Source organism: Hemicordylus capensis, chromosome 4 (assembly GCF_027244095.1).
Source record: "Hemicordylus capensis ecotype Gifberg chromosome 4, rHemCap1.1.pri, whole genome shotgun sequence".
In the NCBI taxonomy this organism is placed as follows: domain Eukaryota; kingdom Metazoa; phylum Chordata; class Lepidosauria; order Squamata; family Cordylidae; genus Hemicordylus; species Hemicordylus capensis.
Window position 1 is genome coordinate 93,439,467 of NC_069660.1, and position 27,282 is coordinate 93,466,748.

A 27,282-nucleotide genomic window follows, 5' to 3' on the forward strand; every position below is an offset into this window, starting at 1 on the left:
CAGGGGAGCCAGGCCATTAGGATGGTAGTTTAGTCTTAACCAACAAAGACACTCAACCATACCCTGGATTCAACCTTGGAGATGTCTGCTTCTACATGGAGAAGTACATTAGGTACGCATCAGGGAACTTGAAAAATGTTTCTCTGAATTTTTGTTTGCACTGCCTCTAGTGCAGGGAAGTTACTGTACAAATGAGTTTGTAATTCAAATGTTCATAACTCAGAATGCACATATCGTTACCAAGAGTAATGACTTGTTAGTATGTGTGGATTGGTGTTTCTAAGTTGCAGACTTCCTTAATGTAATATCCTATTGAGCTTTGTTTCGAAGTATGGATGTTTGTAAGTTGGGGAGTGCCTATACTGAAGGTCAAATTGTTTCCCCAAATCCTATATGAAGCTGAAATCTGGGGGCTCCATATCTATCTTGAATTAGAGAGCTTTCTCAATACGCTTAGGTCCATTTTAGTTATCCATATGTATTATTATTATTATTATTATTATTATTATTATTATTATTATTATTAATTTGATTTCTATACCGCCCTTCCAAAAATGGCTCAGGGCGGTTTACACAGAGAAATAATAAATAAATAAGATGGATTTTATGAGTGGAACACTCATTTGGCTGTTCTTTGAAGTGAAATGGGGATCATCTGCATTGCAATAGGTGTCCACTTTGTGAATCTTACATTGTTGGACTGAAATTCAGGCTGGTAGATACCCCAAACTTTGTTTACAACAGTAATGTGCAGAAACAAGAAGAAAAGGGACTCTTGGGCTCGGTTCAGATGTGAAACTATGGTTTATGCTAACTATAATTAAGAACAATGACCATGGTTTAACCTTCTAGCTGACCAACAGGAAAACTATGATATAGAGCTATTTGTCTGCTTTTGTTTCCCATGTGCTCAGGAATTCGCTTAATAAGTTCATACGGTCACTCCTATCTCCATGGTGCAGCAGCCTCTTGAGAATGAGTATATCCTGTTTCCATGATACAGTTGTTGTCTGGAGGCAGAACAAAGTTTGTTCGTATGAACTGTGGTTTACAAACCTGCATCAGACCATGATTTCAGAAACTGGTTTATCGTTCCCAAACAAACCACAGTTTGTTGGCAAGCTTTAGTACAAGCATTATGGGCTGGTTCACATGATAATCACGCCATCAGATAAATGAAATCTGAGATCCTGGCAGTACACATGCTCTCTGAGCATGAAATGAACTCAGGATGTTTAATTGATCTCAGATTCATGCCATGAAAATCCGACATTAAGCCAACATTGAAACCGAAGTTCAAATCGATTAAAGATTAATGATCTTGGTTAAATGTCAGGTTGGTGCAGCACCAACTGGTGATTGGTGAAAAATCCTGAGTTCAGACAAAATGCCCACTGGAACATGCATGCCACTGGGATCTCTGGTTTTCATGTGAACCAGCCCTAAATCAGTCCATAGTTTTGCGTTACATCTGGCCACAGCCTCAGTGTATGAATACTGTTTATGTAATTAAATCATATATATTTTCACAGGCAGGCTATAAGGAAGTTAAGATAGCTATGGCAAAGACTCAGATCATTTTAGAGATATTTTTATATGATTAGATATGGCAAAACAAAGGAAATCAAAATACCCTCTGATGTTACAACATCAAATTCATTAATAGTTACGAAACAAAAAAGATGAAATGAAAGGATGAAATTAGCCATCACCTTACGCCTGCTTCCAAAATTCCTTTGCTCTTAAGCACAGACTCTAAAGGTTACTTTTAATTAACAAAAACATCACCAACCGACAAGCATAAAAATTGTTGTATAAACTTTTTATTGCCACTGTATTTCAGAATTTCAGCAGTAGATATTTAGAAAATAAGTGAAATATTTATAAGTTGAACAATTTCCATTCCAAAGTTAAGAACACCTTAACTGGGTCACTATCACATTACATTTGGGTTGTTTAGAGCTCATCTTTAACGCTGGAATCTTTTCCTTTCTTTGCTTTCTTGTCATCCTTTCCCTTTGGTTCTTCTTTTTCATTTATTTTTTTATAAACTACATCTTGTCTTTCTCTTCTCTTCCACTCTCTTTCCTGTTTTGCAGAACAAGAATTGTAAAGCACATTAGTAAAGATGAAAACAGTGTTATTAGCGTAAATATTGCAAATAATTTATTCAGGAGCATTCCCGCTCTTAATTCCTAATGAAACCTATGGGAATACTCCAGTACAAATCAAATTAAATTTAATTAAAAATTAAGCACATATAAGTATTTGTAAGAAGCATAGCCTAAAAATATTGCATCTACTAGCTTTCAATAGACATTTATTTTGAAAGTGTGTCTCGTTTTTTCTTGGCCAAAAGTCAATATTAAAAGTTAAACTTATGGGTTTATTTCTTAAGTTTTTCTGGAATTCTCCTTTACAAATTCAGCATAGCTGGCTTGAGAGAACAGATGAATTGTGTTAAATAGCTTCCTTTAATACATACAACTGTGTTTTTCAAGGCCACCTTAATATTACTGGGAGATCTTGCTTGGTTTTTGCACTCTAGCAATGGAAGAAAGTGTTCAAACTACAGCATCTCCACAATTATACCATATACAAATATAAAAACAGGTTGCTCACAAGTAACTGATGATTGGATAGTGATCCATTGGCATCCATTAGAATGGGTTCTGCTCCTGCGCAGAAACCTGTCGGTGTGGAGTACCACAATCTCTCTTGGTGCTTGCCAAGCAGTGTCATTGTAACATCCTTTTGAGAACACTTCTCCCAAAATTTGCCTCCGCTGCAGAACACAAGTCAATTGCATAGTGCTTTACGAAGGGCTATTCTGAGGACCAGGTTGCAGCCCTACAAATGTCCCAAACTGTAACTTAAAAATCAATAGGATTAGCTCTACTAGCCAGTGGGATAGCCTCTGCCTTGACAAAGCCTGACTCATAGACCTTCCTTTGCAGGATATGAACAACGTTTTTGTCTTTCTGATCGACTTTGTTCTTGATAGGTAGAATAGAAGAGTCCTTTGGACATCTAGGGAATGCAGGGCCTTTTCAAGAGCTGTGCTTGGAGAGCTGAAGAAGGTAGAAAGCACGATGTCTTGGTTTAGGTAGGAAAGTAATGACAGGATGTAGCAACACCTTATCTGTGTAGAAGCGTGCATAAGGCACATCCATCCTCAGGGCTGTAAGTTTACTCACTCAGAGGCCAGCTGTAATTGCCACCAAGAAGGCAGTCTTCAGAGAAACCAGCTTCAGGCTAGCTGCAGCCAGGGGCTCAAAGGGCGACTGTCAGAGGTGAAAGGACCAAGGATACACTCCACTGATCCAGTGGCCGTCTCACTGGAAGATACAGATTGGTGATACCCTTGAGAAAACTCTTACATCTGGGGTGGGAAAATACTGTCTTCCCATCCCATCCTGAGTGTCTTACTGAGATTGCTGCCAAGTGAACCTTTATGGAGACATTAGAAAGTAGGGTGGTCTTTAGTGTGGTTAGGTACAGCAGGACCTGGTGGTCAGTAGCTTTTAGAGGGGGAAAGCCATTTGAGGCTGCTTAGCAAGAGAACCTCTTCCATTTACTAGCATTGTTTCTCTTAGTGGAAGGCTTCCTATAGTTAATTAGGATTTTACCTAGAAGCCTATCTTCCATGCTCTTAGCTGTAGAGTGGGCACCTCTGGGTGCAGTACTCAAATGTTTTCTCGTGACAGAAGATCTTGGCACTGAGGAAGCCTCCTGTAAGTGTGGTTGGACAGTTTGAATAGATGCAGAAACCATGGTTGCCGAGGCCACCATGGAGTAATCAGGATACACATGGCTTGACAGGCCAAAAGACATACCACTACTCTCCCTACAAGTGGTAGAGAATACATGTATAACAGACGTTGAGACCAATCCATCTGGAATGCTTCCCCCAATGATTGTAGGTCGTGGCCTGCCCTTGTGCAGAACTTCTTGCACTTGGCATTGAGAACTGTAATGGATAAGTCTATTTTTAGGAACCCCCATGCTCTGAATATTGGAAGCAAGTACTTGTTGTACAGTTCCCACTCATGTTGCTCTTCCCTAGTAAATGAATGACTCAGATCATCAGATCATCCACCAGGACATTCTCCATCCCTTTTATGTGAATGACCAAAGGGGTGATGCTGTTTCTGATGCACCAGTGCCATATTTGTACACTCAACACACACAGAGACCTGGACCCCATCCCCCCTTGTCTATTTAGGTAGGCGATCGCTGTTGTGTTGTCCAATTGTAACTGCAGAGTTCTCCTTCTGAGCATTGGTAGAAAGGCCTTCACAGCCTGAAATACTGCCAAATGTTCCATGAAATTTATGCAGAGATATCTTTTTTTGGCGACTCTACTGTCCCTGAGCCACGCTGGCATTAAAATATGGCCCCCCAGCCCATTAGTGAGGCATCCATCGTCACCCATACTGAAGGAGACTGTGGTTGAAATGGGACTTCTTGTAGTAGATTCTCTGCACGAGTCCACCAACCTAATGACCGGAGGATTTGATGCGGGATCTCTAATTGCTTCAGGGGGCTGTCTACATTCAGATAGAAGGTGGATATGAACCATAACTGCAATTTTACCATTTCCAGGCATGTATGCTGAACTGTCATCTTGTAGGAGGCCATAAGGCACAGGAGGCGTTGAAATCTGCCTTGCATACTGCACTGGACTGGGCTGAAACTGTAGTACAAGATCCACTATGGCCTGGAACCTTTCTTGTGGTAAGTAGGCCCTTCCAGTCTGGGTATCAAGAACAGCCCCTATGTATGAAATCATTGTTCCCGGGTTTAGATGAGATTTCTTACAGTTGACCTCTATCCTGAGGCTCTGGAGAAGGCGCAATAAGTACTGTATCTGAGAAAGTAACCCTTCTCTGTCTTTTGAAGCCAGGAGGCAGTCATCTAGTAAGGGTAAATTGCCAGACCCTTAACTTGGAGGTGCACTACCACCACTGTCGTGCACTTTGTGAAAACATGGGGGACCATGCAGAGGCAAAACGGCAGTACCTGATATTGGTAAATTGAAGTCCCCCACCGTGAACCTTAGATAATTCTGATCTGAAGGATGTGAAAATAAGCAACCCGCAGGTCTAATGTTGCAAGCCAGCGCTCCTGATGTTGAAGTGGCAGGATGTCTTGCAACGTTGTCATTCGATGCTTCTTCATATGGACAAATTTGTTCAGATGTCTCAGGTCCATTATTGGCCATCCCTTTGGGGATGGTAAGTATTCTGCCATCCTGTTTGGGGACGCCATCCCTTTCAGCCATCCCTTTTGGGGATTTGAAAGTAGCAGGACTAGAATCCTTCCTGCCTCTGTACCCATTGCACCGGGACAATCACTTTCTTCTCCAGCAGCTCCTGCACCTCCTTTTGTAGGGCAGGAGTTGCTTTTGTAAAACACAGTCCTATGAAAGTTGGTCTTGCCTTTAACTCTATAGCGTAGCCTGAAGAGACAATCTTCAACACCTACCAATCTGATGTTATGTGGTGCCATGCTTGGGCATGGCTTGCCAATCTGATGTTGTTGTTAGCTAACAGTGTTGTTTGAGCCTGACAGATGCTGCAGGCAGTCATGGTCAGCGCTATGGTGTTGGGAGCTGACGTTCGCATTGAGTCCCTTGATGGCAGATGGTGTGATGGGCTATTGCTGACCTCAAAGGTGCTGTTTTGGGGCCTCCATGTGTTTATTACACTGGCCCTGGTTATTCTTGTTCTTTGGTGGATAGTGCTGCTTATGAAACGGTTGGAAGGATTGCCTAAAATCCCGGCGGTCCTGCTGCCTATAGCTGGAACATAGATGTTTGTAAGACTTGGATTTGTAAGGCTTGGAGACAACTGCCTCCTGGCTTCAAAAGAGGAGGAAGAAGTTGAAGTAAAAGTCTTTGCAGTGAACTTTGATTTTTTAAGCTTCTCCATTGTAGCATCCGTCTGTTCAGAAAACAAAACTTTCCCATCAAATGGGAGGCCTTCGATTTTACCTTGCATTTCTATTTGCAAAGTTGCTGATCGAAGCCAAGCATGGGGTCTCAAAATAATAGATGCACTTTGGTAACTGGGTTCAGTATCATCGGTGAAATGAAATTTATGAAAAGGATCTTAAGGTTAGGTTTGTGGATCAAATGTCGAGATTTGAGAAGGAGCTGTGTGAAAATGATGACAGATTAGTCGCTAAGATGTATAAGTTGTTGCTTTTGGAGGAGACAAGAGATGAAGTGGTTAAAATGACTATGATAAAATGGGCTCAAGATGTGGGTCATAATATAGATATGGCTGCTTGGGAAAAATTATGGAAAACTGATTTAAAGTTTACTGCATGTTATACTTTAAAAGAAAATTATTATAAGATGATGTATAGGTGGTATATGACCGACAAAATATACTTTATAATGCTAAAGTATAAAAATGTTTCAGACAAATGTTGAAAATATGGACAAAGTGAAGGAACTTTTTTCCATATGTGGTGGTCTTGTGGGAAGGCAAAGGCTTTTGGGGATATGATATACAATGAGTTGAAGAAAATCTTTAAAGTGACATTTCTTAAGAGGCCAGAATCCTTCCTGCTGGGAATAACTGAAAGAAAGTTCTCTAGAAAAAAATTAACATTTTTTATGTATGCAACCATGGCGGCCAGGATAGTATATGCGCAGAAATGGAAAGACAGCCCTCAAAAGAAGAATGGTTGATAAAAATTTTGGAATATGCTGAGATGGCAAAGCTTACAGCACTTATAAGAAACGAAAATTTGGAATGTTTTAAAGAAGATTGGGAACCATTTTTGCTTTACTTAAAGAATTATTTTTCTAATATGGACTTTTCAGTAGGGTTTGAAATATAGTAATAACAGCAGGTTGGGTTGGGTAAAATCGAGTAGTATTGTGGAGTATGTATGTTTTGAATTATTATAGCAATGGTTTATATGTATAGTTATTGTGATCCGCGCAGATAGGCAAATGGGAAGTCAATATTTACTTATGTGTAGAATTAGATAAACGAATGCAATTTGAATGTAAAAGCTATTGTAAAATCTAATAAAATTTTAAAATGCAAAAAAAGAGAGTAATAGATGCACTCATGGCTCTAGATTTGGATTCCGCCATTTTTCCCCACGGTACTTAATTGTTGTTGAATCAAGCCCACAGACCTTTTGCAAAGTTTTCTTAAAGCGAGCCTTGAACTCTTCCGGTGAGAGAAAGTCCAAATCTTGGCCTAAGGTGTCCCAAAGACAATAATTATACTTCGCCTTCAGGCTGAATAGTTGGCTATTTTCACCGATAAACAAGCCATTGATTCCTGCCCACTTTATCTGCAGGAGTCATGAGATGCCTACCCATTCTAGAAGAAGTAGCGCAGTCTATCACAAGGGAATTTGGTACAGGATGTTTTAGCAGGTAGGTGTTATCCTGTTCTTGCATGCTATATAGTCCTCCTAGTATTTTTGAGGTTGGAGTGGAAGTATGTGGAACTTCCCAAGCGCATTGAGCCGCCTGGAAATTACTGGTAAGAGAGGCAAGGTGACAGGCTGTGTGGACAAGGACTTCGCCATAAAATTATATACTGGGCCATCAATTGTATACAACTATGATTTTAAATCAAGACCCAGTGCAGTTACCATCTCCTTGAGTTAGACATGACGAGCCTTCATTTCCTCTGTGGGAGATACATGCAAAGGCATTGCTACATCAGGTGATTCAGAGTCAGTAGATTCCATTTCAGATTCAAAATCAGATGAACCATGGTGACTCTTGCCTGAAGGTGCTGGGGAGGAATGTGGCTGTTGCTCCAGTGAGGGAGATGCTGGAGGCCTAGGTGTTGTAGGCTCCCAAGCGTCTGTCTGGATAGCAGCAGACAAGACTTGCTTCTCCTTGGTTTGGGTCTGTTTTGTAACCTGTGCAGGTTTTGGTGGGGGAGGAGATTCTGCCAGGGTGTGATGACTCCCATGGGGGTCGTGGAGGATTCCTCAGATGAAGACCCAGAGCAGGGGGGACAGGTTGAAACTCCAGTCAACTCAGTAGAGCCGGCCCTGACAGGACTGCAGGCCTCTTTGCCTCCCTCCCTCCTCCTGATGAAGCCTCCGAGGCTGCTGAAGTTGAGATGCCTGCCCCAGATCCCCAACAGCTGTTTGGCAAGAGTACAGGCTCGGAGGGAGGAACACCGTAGGTTGGAAGGCTGGCCAGAACGAACAAATGTTCCAGCTCTGATCCAGCAGCATCTCCCAGACAAGGCTCAGCTGCAGTTGGGCAGGACTCTCAGCACACTGCCTATTTAGAGCAGCCTGAAAGCTGGGTCTGTGTTAGAAACAATGTCCGTGGTGACCAACACTTACTGTGAGCAATCTGGACCTGTTTGCTGTGACTGACCATGATTCGTGTTCACCCCTGTTCCTGACGACAGTGGCATCTCTGGTACGGACTTCTTGAAACATTTGTGACTGTGCTTGTTTCTGTTCCTGTCCGTCGGCTCTCCCTTTCCCTCTGCAAAGAGTGGTTTCGCAGCTGCTGGGCAGTCGGCCAACGCAGGTCGTGACACAGGGTCTTTGTGGCTGCAGCTGCTGTCCTTACCACTTTGTTTGGTGTAAAAAGGGGGCATCCCACCCCCAGCCAGCGTGTGCACTGGAAGAGCTTGAGAGAAGGCTCTGGTCAGAGGATTTTGTTTCTGAAACCCTGAAGACCACCATGATCTGTTATCATCATAGTCATATGCCAATCCTGGAGATGACTGACCACAGATATTCGACTGTACAGCAGATGAAGTGTGTTGAGAGAATCTGCAGGTGTGCCAACTAGTTGAAGTGGCCAGCTCAGCTGCTGTTAATGCATAGGGCACTGGTTAATTTTGGATAGTTGACATTGAAATGGCAGTATCTGGAGGCATGGAATACGTTTCCCGTTCTTCCGAAGGTGGAAATTCCCTAAAAGATGATTGGGCAGTAGCATTGGAGTGCAACACAGAAAGTAAGGATTGTGCCGTACTGTGATCCAAAGCCCTCACCTCCTCTACCTCAGGCGAGTCGTCTTCAATCTTGAAAGTAACGGGTGTTTTGCATCGAGGAGTCGCTGTATTAGTTAATACTGGGGTGTCGAGGCCAACTGTCTCGCCTTCCAAGTCGAAGGGAATTTCAACAGTGTTGACGCCGGGGACAAGGAGACTGTCCTTGTTTTTTGGGTTGAACTAGGAGCCGGAGGGGATAGTGGTCTTAGCGTTGATGGTCTCGGTGTAGAGAGGGGCGAAGCCGGCAAAACTTGTGTCGATGTCGAAGCTGTTACCATAGGTTCCTTTGATGTCAAAGACAGCACAAGAATAGCACTTGTCAATGCCAAGGAAGAATCAATCAATGCTGATGCTGAAGTTAAGGTTGGCTGCTTCGGTGTCAGTCTTTCAGACTCGACATGGTCGGTGTTGATGGCCTCAGTATCAACACAAACACAACTTCTTGTGCTGAAGTCAGTGACAGAATAGCCTTTGATGTCAACAGCCTTTTCTTCTTTTTCTTGGCAGGCTCCAACGCATCAGTCATCTTGTCTCCATGCCGTTTCGGCGTCTTAGGAGACTTAAATATGGGTGTTTAAGGTTTAGACTGGGATGAAGCCTCAGCCTTCGAGCTATCTCTCTTAGAAGTCAATTGAGTTCCCTCCTTAGACGGACCTGGGGAACTTAATACGTCATCATAGTGTAGCCCTCAGATGATGCTCCTGCTTGTGTTGCATCTGTTTTGAAAAGCACTTGCAAACTTTACACACAGAGGTGGGCTTCCCCTAGGCATAACAAACACAAGTCATGGACATCTTGCGAAAGTAGCTTAGCTATACACTTAGAGCAACACTTGAATGGTTTTTATCTGCCTTTTCCTCCATACATTTAGGGTCATCCATTGTCGTTGCCCACGTTCTGTTGTTCAAATCAAAATATCAGTCCGATCTTCCAACTTGTTAAGTCCTCAAAATACACACCCAAAAAGTGGTTTTAAACATTCTAAAGTTCAAAGTAGCTGATAAATCAATCCTTTTTTTTTTTTAGCTCATTCAGAAAACATAAGGAACCAAAACGAGGAGCTTTAGTGACCAAGGCGACCGATCGCTACAGCAGTCGCAAAGGAACTGAAGTGCTGGTGCTTCCTCTTGCCTTAAATAGCCACGTGGTCACGTGGGGTGGGGCGCAAGCGCCAAAAGGAACTGTGGTACTCCACACCGACAGGCTTCAGCACAGATGCAGAACCCATTCTAATAGATTCAACAGATCACGCCCCAGATCCTTACGTCTTCAAAGTCATATTGTTCTAAGGCTCCCAATTTTCTATCTATACATTTATCTTAGGTGTATCTGTCGATAATCTCCTGTGTGGCAGCTCTTGTAAGAGTTCACGAGCAAGCTGCTGGCAGGGGAAGAGGAAAGCGGGGGCACCGGACAGGCAGGGAGAAAACAGCGGCGGCGGGCGGAAAGAGAAAACAACAACGGTGGCGGGCAGGCAAAGAAAATGGCAGGCGGGGGGAGAAGGCAGTGGCGGCAGGGGCAACTAGAGGTGCAGATGCTCTACGCCCTGCCCAGCTAGTGTACAATATTTCAACATGTAAACAGTAACAATGAGTATATTTTAAGGTTAAATACAGTTTAATGTTGTTTTTATTCAGCAACACATATCCCTGAATCAGTTGACAACCAACAGATTATGCATGTGACCAGTGTCATCTCATTGCCACCCGTCACTTGATGCAAACAGCAATGAGCTCTCTCTGCTCCCCCTTGCTGGCCACATCTCCAGGTTAGAAGCTGGAACTAGAATGGCCCCACCCCACCTGACCAGAATCCACCATGCTATGGCTTTGTTACCAGCCTCAGTTTCTGGGGCATGTCCCTTGCTACTCATGTTGTTTGCATGCTAGCACAAGACAGTGTGGAGTGTGCCTCCAGCAGGCCCAGCTGGTCTCTCCTTATCATCATGGTGCTGCGAAGCCAGCACCAGCTCTCTCTCCCTCTCCCTCCTACTCTCTCTACCCTGCTGAAGGGGAAAGGTGGTCAAAGAGACATTGAGAGCTGGTGGTGGCTTGGCAGTGCAGTGGCACCAAAGGGAGGCCTACTGGCTTTACAGGAGGCAAACACACAGCAAGAGGCAGATGTGTGCCTCAGAAGCTGAGGCAGGGAGTGAGGGCAAAGAGGAGTGGTATATGGGCTGGTGAGGGAGGCAAGCAGAAGAAGAAAAAGTTGAGAGAAGGGTGTCAATGGATGAAGATAAGGTGGAGTGGCAGCAACAGGCAGGTGGGCAATGGTGGGGGACCTCCGCTCACCACCACATGATGCGTTCACCACTGAAGGCAGTCACCTCATGTGGTCTTGTGACAGAGCTCTCTCTGCATGTTATGATTAGACTCACACATAAGCAGTATATTTTAATTTAATTAAATGCTACATAGTTACTTACAAATGTGACACCCCACATTTCATTCCCAGCATCTTCAGCATACTTTTCATCATTTGTGATAAGAAAATTATCAAATATTGTACCAGACTTTCCCTGTTGGAATAAAAAAGCAGAACTGTAAAAATCAACATAACTTCTCATTTAAAAAGCTGCTTATTATTTAATGCAATCAAACTACATTTGCAGGCTGTACGTGAATTTAACATGGAAAATAGTCTAATCTAGCTCTTATCAGAATAAGTTCACAGTGCAAGTCTGAGAAAATATAGGATGCCATTATAAAGTTGACACAATACATGAAAGTGGTTACAATAGTCAATAGTGGTTACAACAGAAAGTAGTTCCTGTGGGTTAGGAGTCAGTGATATGGACATAGTTTCGCATAGTACTCCTGTAGTTGGCTACCTTCTTTGTGCTGAAGGCTGCATTCAGTGTTTGGTATTTAGAATGGTACTACGTATGCACAGCACTAGGAAATTACCCACTGGTGCACAATATGAATTGTGCCCCAGAATTCCCAAATATTGTGACTGGAATAAAATGTACGCATTATAAAGTTTACACATATAAAAACAGGTTGCTTACCTGTAACTGATGATCTGGTAGAGATTCGTCGACATCCATAAGAATGGGCTCTGCGCCTGTGCGGAGACCATGCAGTAGCCATGCCATAGCTTGTCGAGGCGTCCAAGCCCCACCCCCACGCATGCAGCGTGCTATTTAAGGGGCGGCTGGACGTCACATTCCTCAGTTCTTGGATGACCGCCGAAGTGGACGACCATCCAGTCGAACAGGTGAGTTCATCAACAGGTGAACACATCAATGCCAAGGGCAAGCACACAAACACATGTATGCACACAGCAGAGCACTACTGCAGAGGGGTGTATCAGGAGGGTCTTATGGATGTCGATGGATCTCTACCAGATCATCAGTTACAGGTAAGCAACCGTCGATATCCATAAGAACAGGCGATTAGCAAGCTCCCCAAGGAGGTGGGTGCAGAAGTGCTATTGCAACACTCGCTTCAGTACACTTCTCCCAAAGTTCGCCTCTGAAGCACAGCGCACGTCTATGGCATAGTGTCTAATGAAAGGGATGTTTGAGGACCAAGTTACCGCTTTGTGAATGCTACCTGGTCCCCGAAGCTGGTCCTGAGGTGTGCTGCCGAGGAAGCGTGGGCCCGAGTGGTGTGGGCCTTGACGGCTTCTGGTGGAGATTTATTTTGGAGTCTGTATGTCAGTCTGATAAGCTCGACTAACCACCTTGATAGACGTTGCTGGGATAAACAGGAGCCTTTTGTACTGCCCTTGTAGGCGACAAATAGGTGAGGCGTTGACCTAAAGTCTTTCGTGAGGTCCAGGTAAAAAAGCAGTGACCGCTGGACATCCAGTGAGTGCATCATATGCTCCAGGGCCAATGTTGGGGCCCGAAAAAGGTTGGGAGGACAATGTCGTGGTTCAAATGAAAATCCGAGACAACCTTCGGTAGGAAGGCAGGATCTAGGTGCATGAGGACTTTATCCAGATAGAACTTTGTATAAGGTGAATTGATCCTCAGTGCTGTCAGCTCACTCACCCTTCTTGCTGTGGTAATCGCCACTAAGAAGGCCGTTTTGAGGGAGAGCAGCCTCATGTCTGAAGTAGCCATAGGCTCAAAGGGAGCCTGTGTCAGAGCAGAGAGCACCAGGAAGACAGGCTCCAGGGCTCAACTGGGGGCCTAACTGGTGGAAACAGGTTCGATAGGCCCTTTAAAAATGCTTTGAATTGTGGGTGCGAGAACAGCGTTTCCCCCTCGTAACCTGGGTGTCTAGAGGATAGGGCCGCTAAATGTACCCTAAGGGAGACATTAGCCACACCCTGGGATTTCAACTGCGATAGATAGAGTAGCACATCCCTCACAGTAGCCTGCTTGGGCAGGAAACCGTGGGACTTTGCATAGGCCTTGAATCTTAGCCACTTTGTCATGTAATTCCTTCTGGTAGAGGGTTTCCATTGATTCAATAGAATTGAGTTTAGGAGTCTATTAGGCAGGCGGTCAGACGAAGCGTGTTGACGTCTGGGCGAAGTACCTGCCCGCCGTCCTGAGACAGGAGGTCTGGGACCCAAGGCAGTAGGGTTCTTCGCTAGTCTGCGTACTTGCAGAAACCAAGACTGTCTTGGCCACCGCCGGGTAACTAGGATGCAGGAGGTCGGTTCTGAAAGGAGGCGTGCCACCACTCTTGTGATTAACGGTGGAGGGGGAAACATGTAAGGTGTCTCCCTCGACCAGTCCAACTGAAAAGCATCCCCCAAGGACCGATGATCATGTCCCGCTCTGGAGCAGAAGCAGGAACATTTTCTATTTTTGTGGAGGTTGCAAACAGGTCGATCGTCAGCCTTTTCCAGTGCTGGAACAGGAGAGCTAGATATATTGAGTTGAGCTCCCATTCGTGTTGAAGATCCTGCAGAAAGACACGACTCAGGTTGTCTGCCAGGACATTCTCCAGGCCTTTGATATGAACTGCTACTGGAGAAACCTGGTGATGTAGGCACCAGTGCCATAGTTGGACGCTGAGGGTGCATAACATGCAAGATACTGTCCCCCCTTTGCGGTTGATGTATATGCCTGGGCCGTGGTATTGTCCAGGTGGATCTGGATGGACCTGCCCTGGACAAGTGGCAGAAATGTATGTAGGGCTTGGAAAACAGCAAGCTGCTCCAGAAAGTTGATATGTAGGTTGCGTTGCCACGGGGACCACTTCCCCTGTATTTGGCGGCCGTGGCAATGAGTCCCCCATCCCAGAAGGGAGGCATCTGTTGTGACCCAGACAGATGGTAATGGACTCTGGAAAGGAACCTCCTCTAGGAGATTCCTCTGGTCCGACCACCACGACAGTGATCTCAGGATTTGCGGCAGAGGTAGCAGAAGCTTCCGTTGGCTGTCTAGGTTTGGGCTGAACATCGAAAGAAACGATAGCTGGACCTTCCGCATCTTTAGTCGAGCATAATGGATGACTGTGTTGCATGAAGCCATCAACCCTAGAAGCCGTTGAATCAATTGTGCCGTCTACAGCGGTTGGACCTGAAAATGTCGGACAAGGGCCCGAATATTTTGGAAATGGTCCTCCGGCAAGAATGCCCTTTGGGCAGTGGTGTCCAGGATGGCTCCAATGTAATTGATGACTGGGACTGGATCTAAATGGTATTTCTTCCAGTTCACCTGGATGCTCAAGTCCTGTAGCAGGTCTAACACATAGTGGATCTGCAAACGTAACTCGCTTTTGTTTTTCGATGTTAGCAGCCAATCGTCCAGAAATTGGTAAATCGAGACACCCTGAGTTCTCAGGTGGGTGATCACTACCACCATGCATTTGGTGAAGACCCTTGGGCGGTGGACAATTGTATTGGTATACTTGTCTTCCTAGTGTAATCCGCAGGTACTTCCTGTGCTCTGGGCGTATGCTGATATGGAAATAAGCATCCTGCAAATCAAGCATTGTTAGCCACCACTCCCCATGTAGAAGTAGCAATATTTGCTGCAATGCCGTCATTCGAAATTTCCTGACTCAAACAAACTTGTTTAGGCGGCGAAGGTCCATAATGGGGCACAATCCCCCATCCTGCTTTAGAATATGAAAATAGCGGAAGTAGAAACCTTCCCGCCTGTCTGTCCACCACACCGGAGCGATTGCTCCCTTCTCCAATAATTCCCTCACCTCTGTTTGCAGAGTCTCTGAGTGAGGGGTAAACCTCATCCCTGTGAAACGTGGTGTCTTCTGAAACTGTATGGCATACCTGGAAGAGACTATTTTCAAGACCCATCGGTCTGATGTTATATGTTGCCACATGGGGCCATAGCTTGCCGATCTGATGGCAGATATGGAGTTGTGTTCTTGTCCGTCAGCCAAGGTGTCTGAGCCCCCACAGGCGGGGGGTGGGCGGGTGGTGTTGGTGGACGGGCAGAAGCTTCAGAGATGCTTCTGGGTCTCTGAGGACTAGGTTGTGTGTGACTGTGCAGGTTTTGACTTATTGGGCCAAGTACGTTTTTGAAACGGGTAGTATCGTCTCTTATAGTTTTGGTGGTCCTGACACCTAAAATTAGGCTGTTGTCTCGCAGAATTTGAATGGTATCTCTGTGAAAAGGAGGAAGTTGATGGTTGGTCGGCGAATGTTTTCGCTGTTAATTTTGACTTTTTCATTTGTTCCAACGTGGTCAGTTGTCTCGCTAAAAAGGCCCGAAATGTCAAAAGGACGACCTTCAATCTTGTCTTTCATGTGTGCCTGTAGTGGACCGAAGCCAGGCGTGCCTCTGTAGAGTAATAGCCGTTGTCAGTGATCTGGACTCTGATTCAGCCAAATGTTTGGCTATACTCAACTGTTGCCTGGTTAAATCCGCAGAATGCTCCGAGATCTTCTGGAACTTAGCTTTGAACTCTCCAGGTGTCACGGAGTCCAAATCTGCTTGCAGGTCCTCCCACACACTGTGAGTGTACTTCGCAGTACATGCAGCGTAGTTCGCCACCTTAATGAACAGGCACGAAGTGGAGTATATTTTGGGGCCCTGAAGATACAGTTTCCGACCTTCCCTTTCCAAGGGGACCACATGATGTTTCCCTGACTTAGAGGAAGTCACATAGTCCATAACTAAAGAGTTTGGGGCGGATGTTTTAACAGATAGGCGGTGTCCTTCTCTTGGATCCTGTACCAGCTCTCCAGACGCTTAGAGGTGTTAGCTGAGGTATGCAGGACTTCCCAAGTGCACCTTGTAGCTCTCGTGATGACTGGGAACATGGGCAAAGCCACGGGTGCAGTGCTCTGGGTCTTGACCATAAAGTTATATACTGGATCATCAATGGTCTTTAACTAAGAACCCAAGTTCAGACCTAGTGCCTCTGTCATCTCACAAATGTGTTTGTGGTAGGACTTCATTGGGTGACACGTAAGTAGTTGGGGCGACATCAGTCGGAGGCACCAACACAGGCTCCTCACCTTCTCGGTCAGATTCAAAATCCAAAGAGCCATAGTGATTGGAAGCGGAAGAGACAGGCGAAGTAGGTACAACGGTCTGAATCTCAGTAGAAAGAAGCGGGGTTGCCACCCGTGTGGTGTGCGTGGCAACGGACCATGTAGATGGTTTCTCAGTCTGTGCAGAACACTGGGATGTAGGCAGAGGTTCTGTCTGGGTCGCTGATGTTGCATAGGATGCGCGAGGAGTGTATGGCTTCCATGCTTGCATACGGTCTGAATAATCATAGGGAGCACCAGGCATGGTAGTTCCCATTGGAATGGCAGGTAATGATATGGAGGTGGAGACATGTGCAAACCCACAGGTGTGCCATGGCAGTGGCATCTTGCGATGCTCAGCAGACAAAGAGGGACGCTGTGCTGGTTGAGATGGAACCTCCACATCAGAGGGTGGAAAACCTTTAAATGTCGATGTTGAGGGTGTGCTCGAGGTCGAGACCAGTATCGATGTAATGGTACATGTCGTGGAGGGGTCTAGATTAGCTGCTCCAGGTTCATTGTCGACATCTACGCAGGCACTGAAAATTGGTGTCAGCAGAGGCGCTTGAAGGCTTGGTGTCACTTGCTTTGACGTCGACACCACTGGAGTGTGCAGCACCGACGTAGACGGAGCCCGCTGTATCGGAGTCAAGGGCGTTGAGGAAGCTATCGGGGTAGGCAGCAGTGACAAAGAGTGTGCCTGAACACTGAACAAAATAGCTGTCAGTAACTGAGTCTGTCCACGCTGTGGAGTCGGCATCAACATGGAGACCACAAGAGGAAGTGGCTGTATATGTTTCGCTGGCTCAGTTGGTTCTTGTAAACCCAATGGAGAAGGCGTTCACTCCCCGTTAAGTCGATCAAGCGTTGGCACTTCTCTCCAGTTGGCGTGGCACAGTCAAGATCAATCCGTTTCGGAGGGCGCGACCTCCTCGGTGGACGAAGTTGAGGGCGTCGATGTCGATGAGTCCCGACAACCCATCAATGTCGATGGCTTGTGCTTTGGAGTAGACATTGACGTCTCGTGCCTTGAAGTCGATGCCGAAGCCATTCGATGGGCTGATGATGTTGACGTAGATTCCGAGGATTGTTTTCGAGTTGGCGTTGAGGCCGATTTAGAGGGTTTTCCTCGATGTGGAGTAATTGAAGATGAGGGCAGTAGAGAGCTCGAAGATTTCGTCTGGGCTGGTGTGACCAGTGCTCTCTACGCTGAGTGCGTCGATGTAGGAGTAGCCGAGGCCAATCCCGCCTGTGGCTTCCGAGGAGTGCCTGGTGTCAAAGGGCTCAGCACCTCGTCATAAATTGCAGCACGCAGCCACAAAGCCCGATTCTTACATGTTTGCTTAGAGAAGGAGAGGCAAATCTTGCATGCCGCCACATTTATGTTCCTCTCCGAAGCATATTAAACAGAGATTGTGCAAGTCCTTTGAGGGGAGTTTGGCATTACAGCCCTCACACCTCTTAAAACTCATCTGTTTGGCCTGGCCTTTCAGGGTTTTTAATTAGTTTTAATTGTTTTAATGTTAACTTGGTTTTCAGGGTTTTAATTGTTTTGATTGTTTAATTGTTTTTTAAGATGTTTTTAAATTGGTGTTTATAGTTGTATTTCTGTTTTAATAGTTTTTAATGATTTCTGTTTTTTAATTGTAAACCGCCCTGAGCCGGCTTGGAAGGGTGGTATAAAAATCGAATAAATAAATAAATACATAATAAATAAAGGTCTTTCTTTCGTCCGCCATTTTACAAGATTAGTCAAGTCCATTCTGTTGGTCTAGAGCTGGGAATATGTATCGGTCAGTCCAGGTCAAACACCAAACAATCATGGCAGCCAGTCCGGGTCACACACAAGCAGGGAACATCAGCCAGTCCAAGTCAAATATGATATAAACTTTAAACAGATTCTTTTCAAAGCAATGAACTCACGAGGAACTTCCGACTGCAAATGGCAGACTGAGGTCCAAACGCTAAAGCGGTCAGAAAAGAACTGAGGAACTCGATGTCCAGCCGCCCTTAAATAGCACGCTGCACGTGTGGGGGTGGGGCTTGGACGCCTTGACAAGCTACGGCGCAGATGCAGAGCCCATTCTTATGGATCTCGACGGATCCCAATCCAGATTCTTTGTTCATATTACCCTAGTTGAAAATTTTGTGCATACTGTGGAACAGCGGTTTTTGGCTTTCCTTTTTTGAGACCTAGTTGAAAGCAATAACTTCTCACTGCAACCCCAAAGAACAATGTATTCTTATAAGAGTTTTCATAAAATCACAATAGGCTGAGACATTCCATTCAAACTACTTAATATACAAAAGAATTAAAAGCTTTAAAAATAAGAAGAGGGAAGGAAAAGAGCTCTAACAAAATGGATACGTTTTTGTTCTTGTTCCTGCCTTTTGGTTTACTTTTGGTTTTGCTGGCTGTTGTGTTTGAAGAAATTAAACTGCTTATAGCTCTAATCTGGTCTGTGGGGGGGGGTGGTTCTCCCCCTGCCCCATTAAAAATATTTATATGCTGCTGTAGTGATCAATCACTGACCAGCCCCTCCTCTCCCCTAAAGAGTTAATCAGAAGCGAATGCTGTCCTGACTGACAGACTGGTGAACTCCAGGGATCAGCCAACCAGCACACCAGGTGGGTGGGACCTAGACAGCCACTGGGAAGAAGAGAAGAGTTACTTTGTTAGAAGAAGCTAGGCTAGAGGTAAGAGAAGCACAGGCAGAAAGGCTTAGTGAGGAGCAATGGTGTTTTGCTCCCTCATGGTCAAAAGACAGTCTGGTGATTTCTCTCATGGAAAGACCTTTGCAGATCCTTGAGAGACAGGATTGCAGGAAGCTTGATTCTCATCAGATGGTGGGTGAGTTTTCAAGGAAAAGGGGATTCAGCCTAGGGAACAGTTTGTTAGTCAGATATTGCGCCAGGAACTTATATTGCTTTTGTGTGCTTTGTAAATCCCTGATACTGTTCTAGGATGGTCTGTCTGTTAGCTTTAAAGGTTCTTTTGTATTTTCCTACATCCATGTACTTTGCAACTGGGTAACCACGATTTTTAAAGTGTGCCACCCTAACATCATCTGGGATGCTTTTTGAAGTATTCTTGTAACCTACTAAGTATTCCTTTTAACTGTAACTAAAAACAGAGAGCCTCAGACAGAAACTGTCTGTAGTATTTCAAATAAAGTTGTTTTCCTTTTTGTTCTTTACATTTTACAAGCTTCTCTGAGTAGATTTTTAACTCAGGGAAAGAGGGCTTTTTCTCTGGTGCAACAACACACCTCAGACGTTCAGCAATTCTACCAATTTTCTCACCATGTGTAGGTTTGCACATGGAAGATTTTTGTATACTTTTACAGTAGGATAGTTTCCCTGGGATTCCACCCAAGCCTGGGGTGGTAGGATTTAAGCTCTGTCAATAAGTGGGTGGTGGTGGCAGCCTTAGAACTACCAATATTACAGGAAAGTTTTGGGAGAAGCCTTTTTTTGGAAAGCATAGAGGGGATGATTCAGCACTCTTCTTCCCCTCACGTGGGTTTTCTCTGAGACAAAGGATTGTAATATGCTACAGCTGCTTTTTTAGCAACCAAGTTCTCAAAAAAGCTTAAATAGCAAAATATATGGGGGAAATGGTTCTCTCTCAACATGTTTCTCCTTACAATAATTACTATTTTATTTTGCATTGTGCTTGTGATAGTAGCTCATATATAAATAACTTGCATATTGCCTTGTTAATAAGCTTATAATGGACTAAAATACCCCAACTTCTTCAAAGTAGTTTCACAAATTGCTAACATTAGGCATTTCCCCTCCGCCACCCAAGTCCATTTTTATACACTTGCTTCAGAATAAGGCTTTGCAAATCAGATAAGAACCTTTTTTTAAAAAAAGCATTTATATCCCGCTTTTCCCCCAAGGAGCCCAGAGCAGTGTACATAGTTAAGTTTCTTCTCACAACAACCCTGTGGGGTAGGTTAGGCTGAGAGATGTGTGACTGGCCCAGAGTCACCCAGCAAGTATCATGTCTGAATGAGGATTTGAACTCGGGTCTCCCGGCCCTAGTCCAATACTCTAACCACAACATCACGCTGGCTCTCAATAAAACAAAACCAACCAACCAAACAAAAACAAGAAACTCATTTTAAAAGCTATCTTGCCCTTGAAATGCTTGCTTGTCTGTAATCCTAAGAAACTGGAATAATTCCATATATGGCATTCTGCTATCCCGTTTGAAATCAAATTGGTGGCTTTTCCTTCTGTAGTGTATAGACACACACTATATATACTCTATAAACACTGTTGTGTATAGACAGACACTGTAGTTGAATATAGTTTGCTTAAATGTAGTTCATAGAAGAGATCAAAATGGGCTGCTTGTTGGAGTGATAGGTGTGAAAAAAGCTATTTGAATTTTCTTCTGAGTTTACATGCTTAGGACTGGAGTGCATGTGGCTAAAAGTCAACATAAATATGTATATGTTATAGACACATATACATACATTTCATTATGACACATATCCTGTTCTTCCTCCAAATAGTTCAGGGTAGCGTAAATATTGTTCCTCCTCACTTTTATCTTCACAACAATCTTGTGAGGCAGGTTTGGAGGAGAGAGAGAGAATGTCTCACCTAAAGTCCTGCAGTGGGTTTCATAACTGATTGGCAAGTATTAGTCCCCCAATCCTAGTCTTAAGACTCTAGTAACTACACCACACTGGTTCTCAAACGTGTGGGTATTGATTGCAGGAGAAATTTGATACAGGAGAAAAAGGAGATTCATTTTTAGTGGTGAAGCAAACTAGAGGGGAGGAGAGTGTTGGATACATTTAGAGAGCATGGAAGGGTTTAATTATCAAAACGTGGGGAGGAATCCAGCCCACCATCAGATTTGAATTTGACACCCCTGGCATACTGCATTTGCAAGAGAAAGAAAATTCAACCCCCAACATTTTTATATATGGGGGGAAATATTTTATTTTTTAAAACAATTATGTAGCACCACCTGTAATTTCCTGCTGGATCTGCCCGTGTATTTGTCCCATTGATCTGAATGGAACGACTCAGTACTAATTTTCTTAAGCCTGTCAGTCAGGCTGGGGGAAGGAATATGCTGAATTTCAGCATGTAGGCAGCCAATCAGGAGCAAAGGAAGAGTGTCTTCATTCTCCCGCCTGTTTTGCAGTGGACACATAGCTGAGGATGTGTGTCAGCTTCATGCCGGCAATCCTTGGATGGGGAACAAATAGTTTGTTCCCCATCCCCAAATAGGCAGAGGGCTCTGAGTACCTCCTAGGAGCTCTTCAAGTGCCCCAAGGGGTACCAGTAACTCTGGTACAGGCAACAAGGCAGTAAATACTGACAATTTAAAATCATATTGGCTTCCCAGCTTGGGGTGATATGGAGGTTGAATGTTACACAAGAGTTCTCAGAATATTTAAGAATTATATATGTTTTTTGCCAATATAGTGGAAAATCCATATTTGCTGTGTATAGTAGAAAACTACTAGTAAAGACATGCTTAATGAATGAATTAGCTATATCCACCAAAGCATTCACCTCTCCTATTCCATCACACTCATAATTAATATTGCTTTTCCATTCAAGGCAAGTACTTAAAGGGTTTGTCTTATCCCATCAACCCTGCAGCATTCCTCTAATAAATTTCTCTACAATATTCCTACTCTGAAGAAAGTGATTTGAGGATTGCCATCTAAGTAGGTTCTTTAGAGGCTATCCATGCCAATGTTTAATTAATTACAGAGGTTGCACATAAAAATGCAATAATACCAGTGAACACTCCAGACTAGTGTTCTACTAGCATGAATAATGCTGTTGTGCTGGTGTAAAGATATAGCGCAATAATGCTGCGCAAAGAAAGGAACAGCTGCTCCAGACTAGTTTTTGTGCTAGTGGATGATGTTGACATGTTGGCACAAGAACTTCCACAATGCCTTGTAGTGTCCTGGAGAAGGTCTTCCACCAGCCATTACACAACTTTGCAGAGCACTGCAAATTTAATCACACATCACTTCTCTCACTATGCTACCGCGATATTAGTCTGGATGTCAGCCATTATCATTTCCGAATGAATGTGCTGCCTATCATTCCTATAGTTCTCCTAGGCTACAGAATGAGTCAAACTGAAAAGCAGACTTGCTTTGCTCCACAGCAGTACAGAATGTCAAAAGATAATTGTGAGAATTATCTTTCCAGTGAAGGATTTATTCTGAACGTATAATATACATACCTGTAAAATTTCTAAGCCAATGATACTAATGTTGAAATATTTGTAAAGATTAGGATCTGGTGTGTACTCTGGGTTGTCAACTTCTGGCTGGACCCATATACCATTATAATTGGGATTTTTAATTATACGAGGCTTCCATATCCCCTAAAAAACAACAACAGGTATTTGGGACACGTTTGATACTACTTTTCAAACTCTATTTAATCAAGGTATTCAGCAGTCAGCATAAGCCTGGGATAAGTCAAATAAATGAATACATAAAATAAAAACACTAATATATTTTGATATTGAGTATCACTTTATTTTAGAGACTTGAATGCATACCCTATCTGGTGGCAGAGCAAAAAAACAACAACCCCTTTATGGTACAATAAAACCCGCTAAACAGTTTACTTGCACTTAAACTATGTCTTCAAATGGGACTAAAGTGTTTGAAATGTGTTGTGGATCATGTCGAATGTTACCTGTGACTTCTACGATAACAGAGATGAAGATAAGTATTCAGGAAAGCCTTTGTTCAAGAATTGGAAAGACCTGGGGAGGAGGGAGGCAACCTGTCAAAAAGACAGTGGGTCAGGGAAGACTGTTCCAAGCAAAAGGAGCATCATGACAGAAGGCCCTGAGGCTGGAACAAGAGAAGGATAAACGACAACTAATAGGAGATGAATATGAGTGGAATAAAGAGAGCAAGTAGAAGTGGAAAGATGAAGAGGAAACATGATCATGGACTTAAGAGGTACAAACTCTAACACTAGAGGCTAGAACTTACAAATGGCTATAACATGGCAGAAGTCACTACAGTGGCTTTAGGTGACAATCATAGTAATGAGCAGTCAGTACAAAATGGAAAAGGTAGATCTTGGAGATTTTCAAATGGAGAGACACAATATGGCAACCACTTGGATACGGGATAAAAAGAATGAAGAGAAAACCAAGGAAGAATTCAAACGTCCCCTTAGCTAAGCAGGGTCCTCCCTGGTTGCATATGAAAGGGAGACTAGAAGTGTGAGCACTGTAAGATATTCCCCTTAGGGGATGGAGCCGCTCTGGGAAGAGCTTCTAGGTTCCAAGTTCTTTCCCTGGCATCTCCAATACAGGACTAAGAGAGATTCCTGCCTGCAACCTTGGAGAAGCCGCTGCCAGTCTGAGCAAGATTGACCTAGGGTCTGACTCAGTATATGGAGCTTCCTATGTTCCTAAGAAGAAATTAAAAGCAGCAAATATCGATCAACTACTTGAGGAGTTTGGACATGGCAGGTTTTTAAGGATGGGGAGATTAAAGTATGTTTGAAAAACCATGGGAAAGGAGACTTTCTTGGATAGCAAGAAATATGAAGATAAGAGAAAGAAAATAAATGAGATGGAAGCAAAGAAGAAGAATGGGGTCAAGGCAGATTTGGAGGTGTAGTAGAAAAAAGAAGGCACACTCCAGAGTAAGAGGTGGATGTCCAAGAGGAAAGGATATGGTCATGATTTACAGATAAATCTATCACTATTGGCAACCTGGAACTTGAGTTGGGTGAGGATTCATTCTCTCTTTGACCTTTTTGGGGAGAGGCATGCTTTTGTGGGCAGTGGCAGCTTCAACAACACTTGAAGCACTGAAAATATTCCCAGCATATGGTGTGTGCCAACTCATCATTTTTCTTTTTTTGAAGTTCTAGAATGCATCAGGAAATTAACCAGGGTGCCTGGAGCGTTCTGGAGCAAAACAAAACATCAGCCAAACTAAATCAAATGATGACAACCAGCATGAGCTGGCTGCTGGGAATGTAATCAGCTCTTCAAGTGTTGCTGGAGCTGCCGCTGCCTGCAGAGGTATGGCCAAAAAGTGGGTTGTGGGGAGGAGAGAATGGGCCCCTTTCAATATCCTTGAAGCACCTGATAACAAAAATTTCTGGGCAAGTGAATTTTAGTTGCTTAATTACAAAGCTGAAATAAAGCAAAGAATTTTGCAGATCAGGGACATATTTTGACCACTTCCTACAGTACAGTATCTTGAGATGAAGTGTTCACCAGGCTAGTCACTGTATTTATGATGTAAATGTATACCGATCTTACTCGGTACTGAGGGTTTGGAACTGATGGTGGTGCCCACTCTCCATCCATCTCTTCATCCCAGTCATATGGCTTCTTGACATTTGGGTCAGGAATTCTTTCTGGCTGGTCCCAGTCCTAAAAAAAATATTGATTTGTCAACATGACCCATAGAGATTGCTAGTTCAAACATTTATTTTGACAAGAAGCAACTAGACAATGGTTGCAGTGCAAAGGTGCCATAATGTGAGTGGAAAGCACTTCTACCCATGCAAGGCAGGCTTCTTGACACTACAGCCCGCTGTGTCACATCCCATATTTTGTCAGAGGGTCCCTCAGTTCTTAGGAGCAGTTTATTCCAAGGTGGAGGTGAACTGCAACAGGTGGGGAAACTGACAGCAACTGGGGAGCCTGCCTTTAGCAAGTGGAAGTGCCTTGCATTTCCATAATAGTATCATTGGATACTATATGAATTCTCTTTTAAAATGCTCACTCATACCACCATTGGCTCATTAGTAACTTCATAAATATTAATTATCAGCTCATGTTTTGTCATTATATACTATATTTAAATACTAATACTAAAATTACTAATAATAATTGAACGTGCATCCTTTTGGGTTATGTGGCATTCAACTTCAGAGTCACAACCACTACAAGACATGGGACTCTCAGTATGTGAACGAAATGTAAATGCCAGCCTGGACATTATAGTAGCTTTGTTATCACAGGCTCCTGGATGAGGATCCACATCTTTGCATCTTCAAGAGGCATGACCCTCATCTTTACAATGCTGTAATGGCTTTTTTTGGTGTGTTCCACCATACTTTTGCAGACATATGTCTACCTTACCCATTTGTCCTATAGGCTTCTTTAAAAGGACTGGTTTTTGTAAGCATATGCCCACACCTCTAAAACTAATCTTCAGGAATCCTGTATCCCATAAGGAACCCTGTGTCCTTCAGAGAGGACCTGGGAAATTTTATTATTTCAATATGCTCAAGGAAAGTAGTCTGCATGATGTATAGAGTAAATTGCAGTAGATACTTGCTTAAATCAGCTTTTCTGCATTAGCTCAGAGAAACGGTCTTGGATTGCATTAACTCTAGTGATCCTTCAGGAGATGGAAGTAACAGAATTGTGAAGTAGCTATTGGGAATCCCTTCTATATGCTATTGCTGTTTGAATTGTGAACACTGATAGTATCATGTAGAGAATGCTTCTTGATGATCAAAAGATATAGCAATGGGACAGGAACTCTTCCCCCCCCTTCCCTAGTGTTTCTTGTTACTTTGTTGTAGCACTTTCAGAGGGAAGTAGCTTTTCCCTCTGTTAATACAAGAGGACAGGTTGCTTTGCAATGATAAAATTGCTCCAACTCGGGGTGAAAACTACAGGTAGCAAAAACATGGCTACCTGTCAACAAATTTTTAATCCAAGTTTGATATGAATTATCTTGGCCCAAGTCAAGATAAAGATCCATAATGGTATTGTTTATGCTGTCTGACAGAGGTTCTCTCTGGTTTCAGGCACAGATATTTCCCAGTTCATAATTTCATAATGGAGATACCGTATGAACCACTTGTTGGCAAAGTATGTCTAGTAGTGCTGAATTACAGTCTCTCTCACCACCATACTCTTCAGTGTGCCAAGGATAAATATGCTCTGCAGTTAAGCAGCAGATACAATTATCCAACTGTTATCTGTAAATAATCCTTTTTCAGTACTACTACTGTCACCTTAAGTGGCACAGTGGGGAAATGCTTGACTAACAAGCAGAAGGTTGCCGGTTCGAATCCCCGCTGGTACTATAACGGGCAGCAGCGATATAGGAAGGTGCTGAAAGACATCATCTCACACTGTGAGGGAGGAGGGCAATGGTAAACCCCTCCTGTATTCTATCAAAGAAAACCACAGGGTTCTGGGGGCACCGGCAGTCAAAATCAACTTGATAGCACACTTTATCTTTACTAATGCTATTATCATGAGAGCATTTTTGGTGGGTCCAAGGAGTTTGCAATTTGACAGGAAGTCTTTTTTCCTTTCTCTTGTTTCCATTGGCTTTCCTTTAGCACTATAGTTGAAGTCATCATAAATAATGTAATAATGATGATGAGTATAACAACAACAACAATAATAAATATTAACTATTGTTAACTGAAATGAATCTCTGAACCATTATTAACAATAATTTCCTCTGTCTGGTACCACAATGGAGACAGAGCAATGGGGAGGGCACAGGCAACAGTGGGTACAAAGGCTTTAAACAGGTCTACTATTAAGTTTAAACTATGCCAGGCAAGGCATACATTACTAAAGTGTCACTGAAATCCAGTAGTGATGTAATCCCAATTCAGTCATAAGCTCATTGAATGACAACAAGTAGCTTCAATTTTCCCATTTGTAAAATGGGAATCATAATGAACTATCGTTGTGAGCTTAATGGAAATATTTATTTATTTTGCATATTTCTATACCACCAAAAACCAAATGTCTCTAGGTGGCTTACACAAGGTGAAAATACAGCATAAAATTTAAAACAATTTAAAATCTTAAATACTAAGAAGTGTTTTTAGTTTTATTGAAGTTATTAAAACA

General features: G+C 43.5%; 1 protein-coding gene across 10 annotated transcripts in view; it reads right to left on the reverse strand.

Annotated features, from left to right (window-relative positions):
* Positions 1-1,575: 1,575 nt before the first annotated feature.
* LOC128324868 (calreticulin-like) overlaps positions 1,576-27,282 on the reverse strand; it is a 62,376-nt gene continuing 36,669 nt past the window's right edge. For 9 of the 10 annotated variants that reach the window (XM_053249971.1, XM_053249970.1, XM_053249974.1 and 6 more), the window contains 4 exons: positions 24,709-24,822; positions 22,648-22,791; positions 11,431-11,523; positions 1,576-2,088 (listed from right to left, as the gene is read on the reverse strand). In XM_053249971.1, the coding sequence (XP_053105946.1) occupies positions 1,957-2,088; positions 11,431-11,523; positions 22,648-22,791; positions 24,709-24,822 (483 nt within the window). In that variant the 3' untranslated portion in view covers positions 1,576-1,956. The remainder of the gene's footprint in view (positions 2,089-11,430; positions 11,524-22,647; positions 22,792-24,708; positions 24,823-27,282) is intronic. The other variant, XM_053249978.1, reaches the window with a different exon arrangement.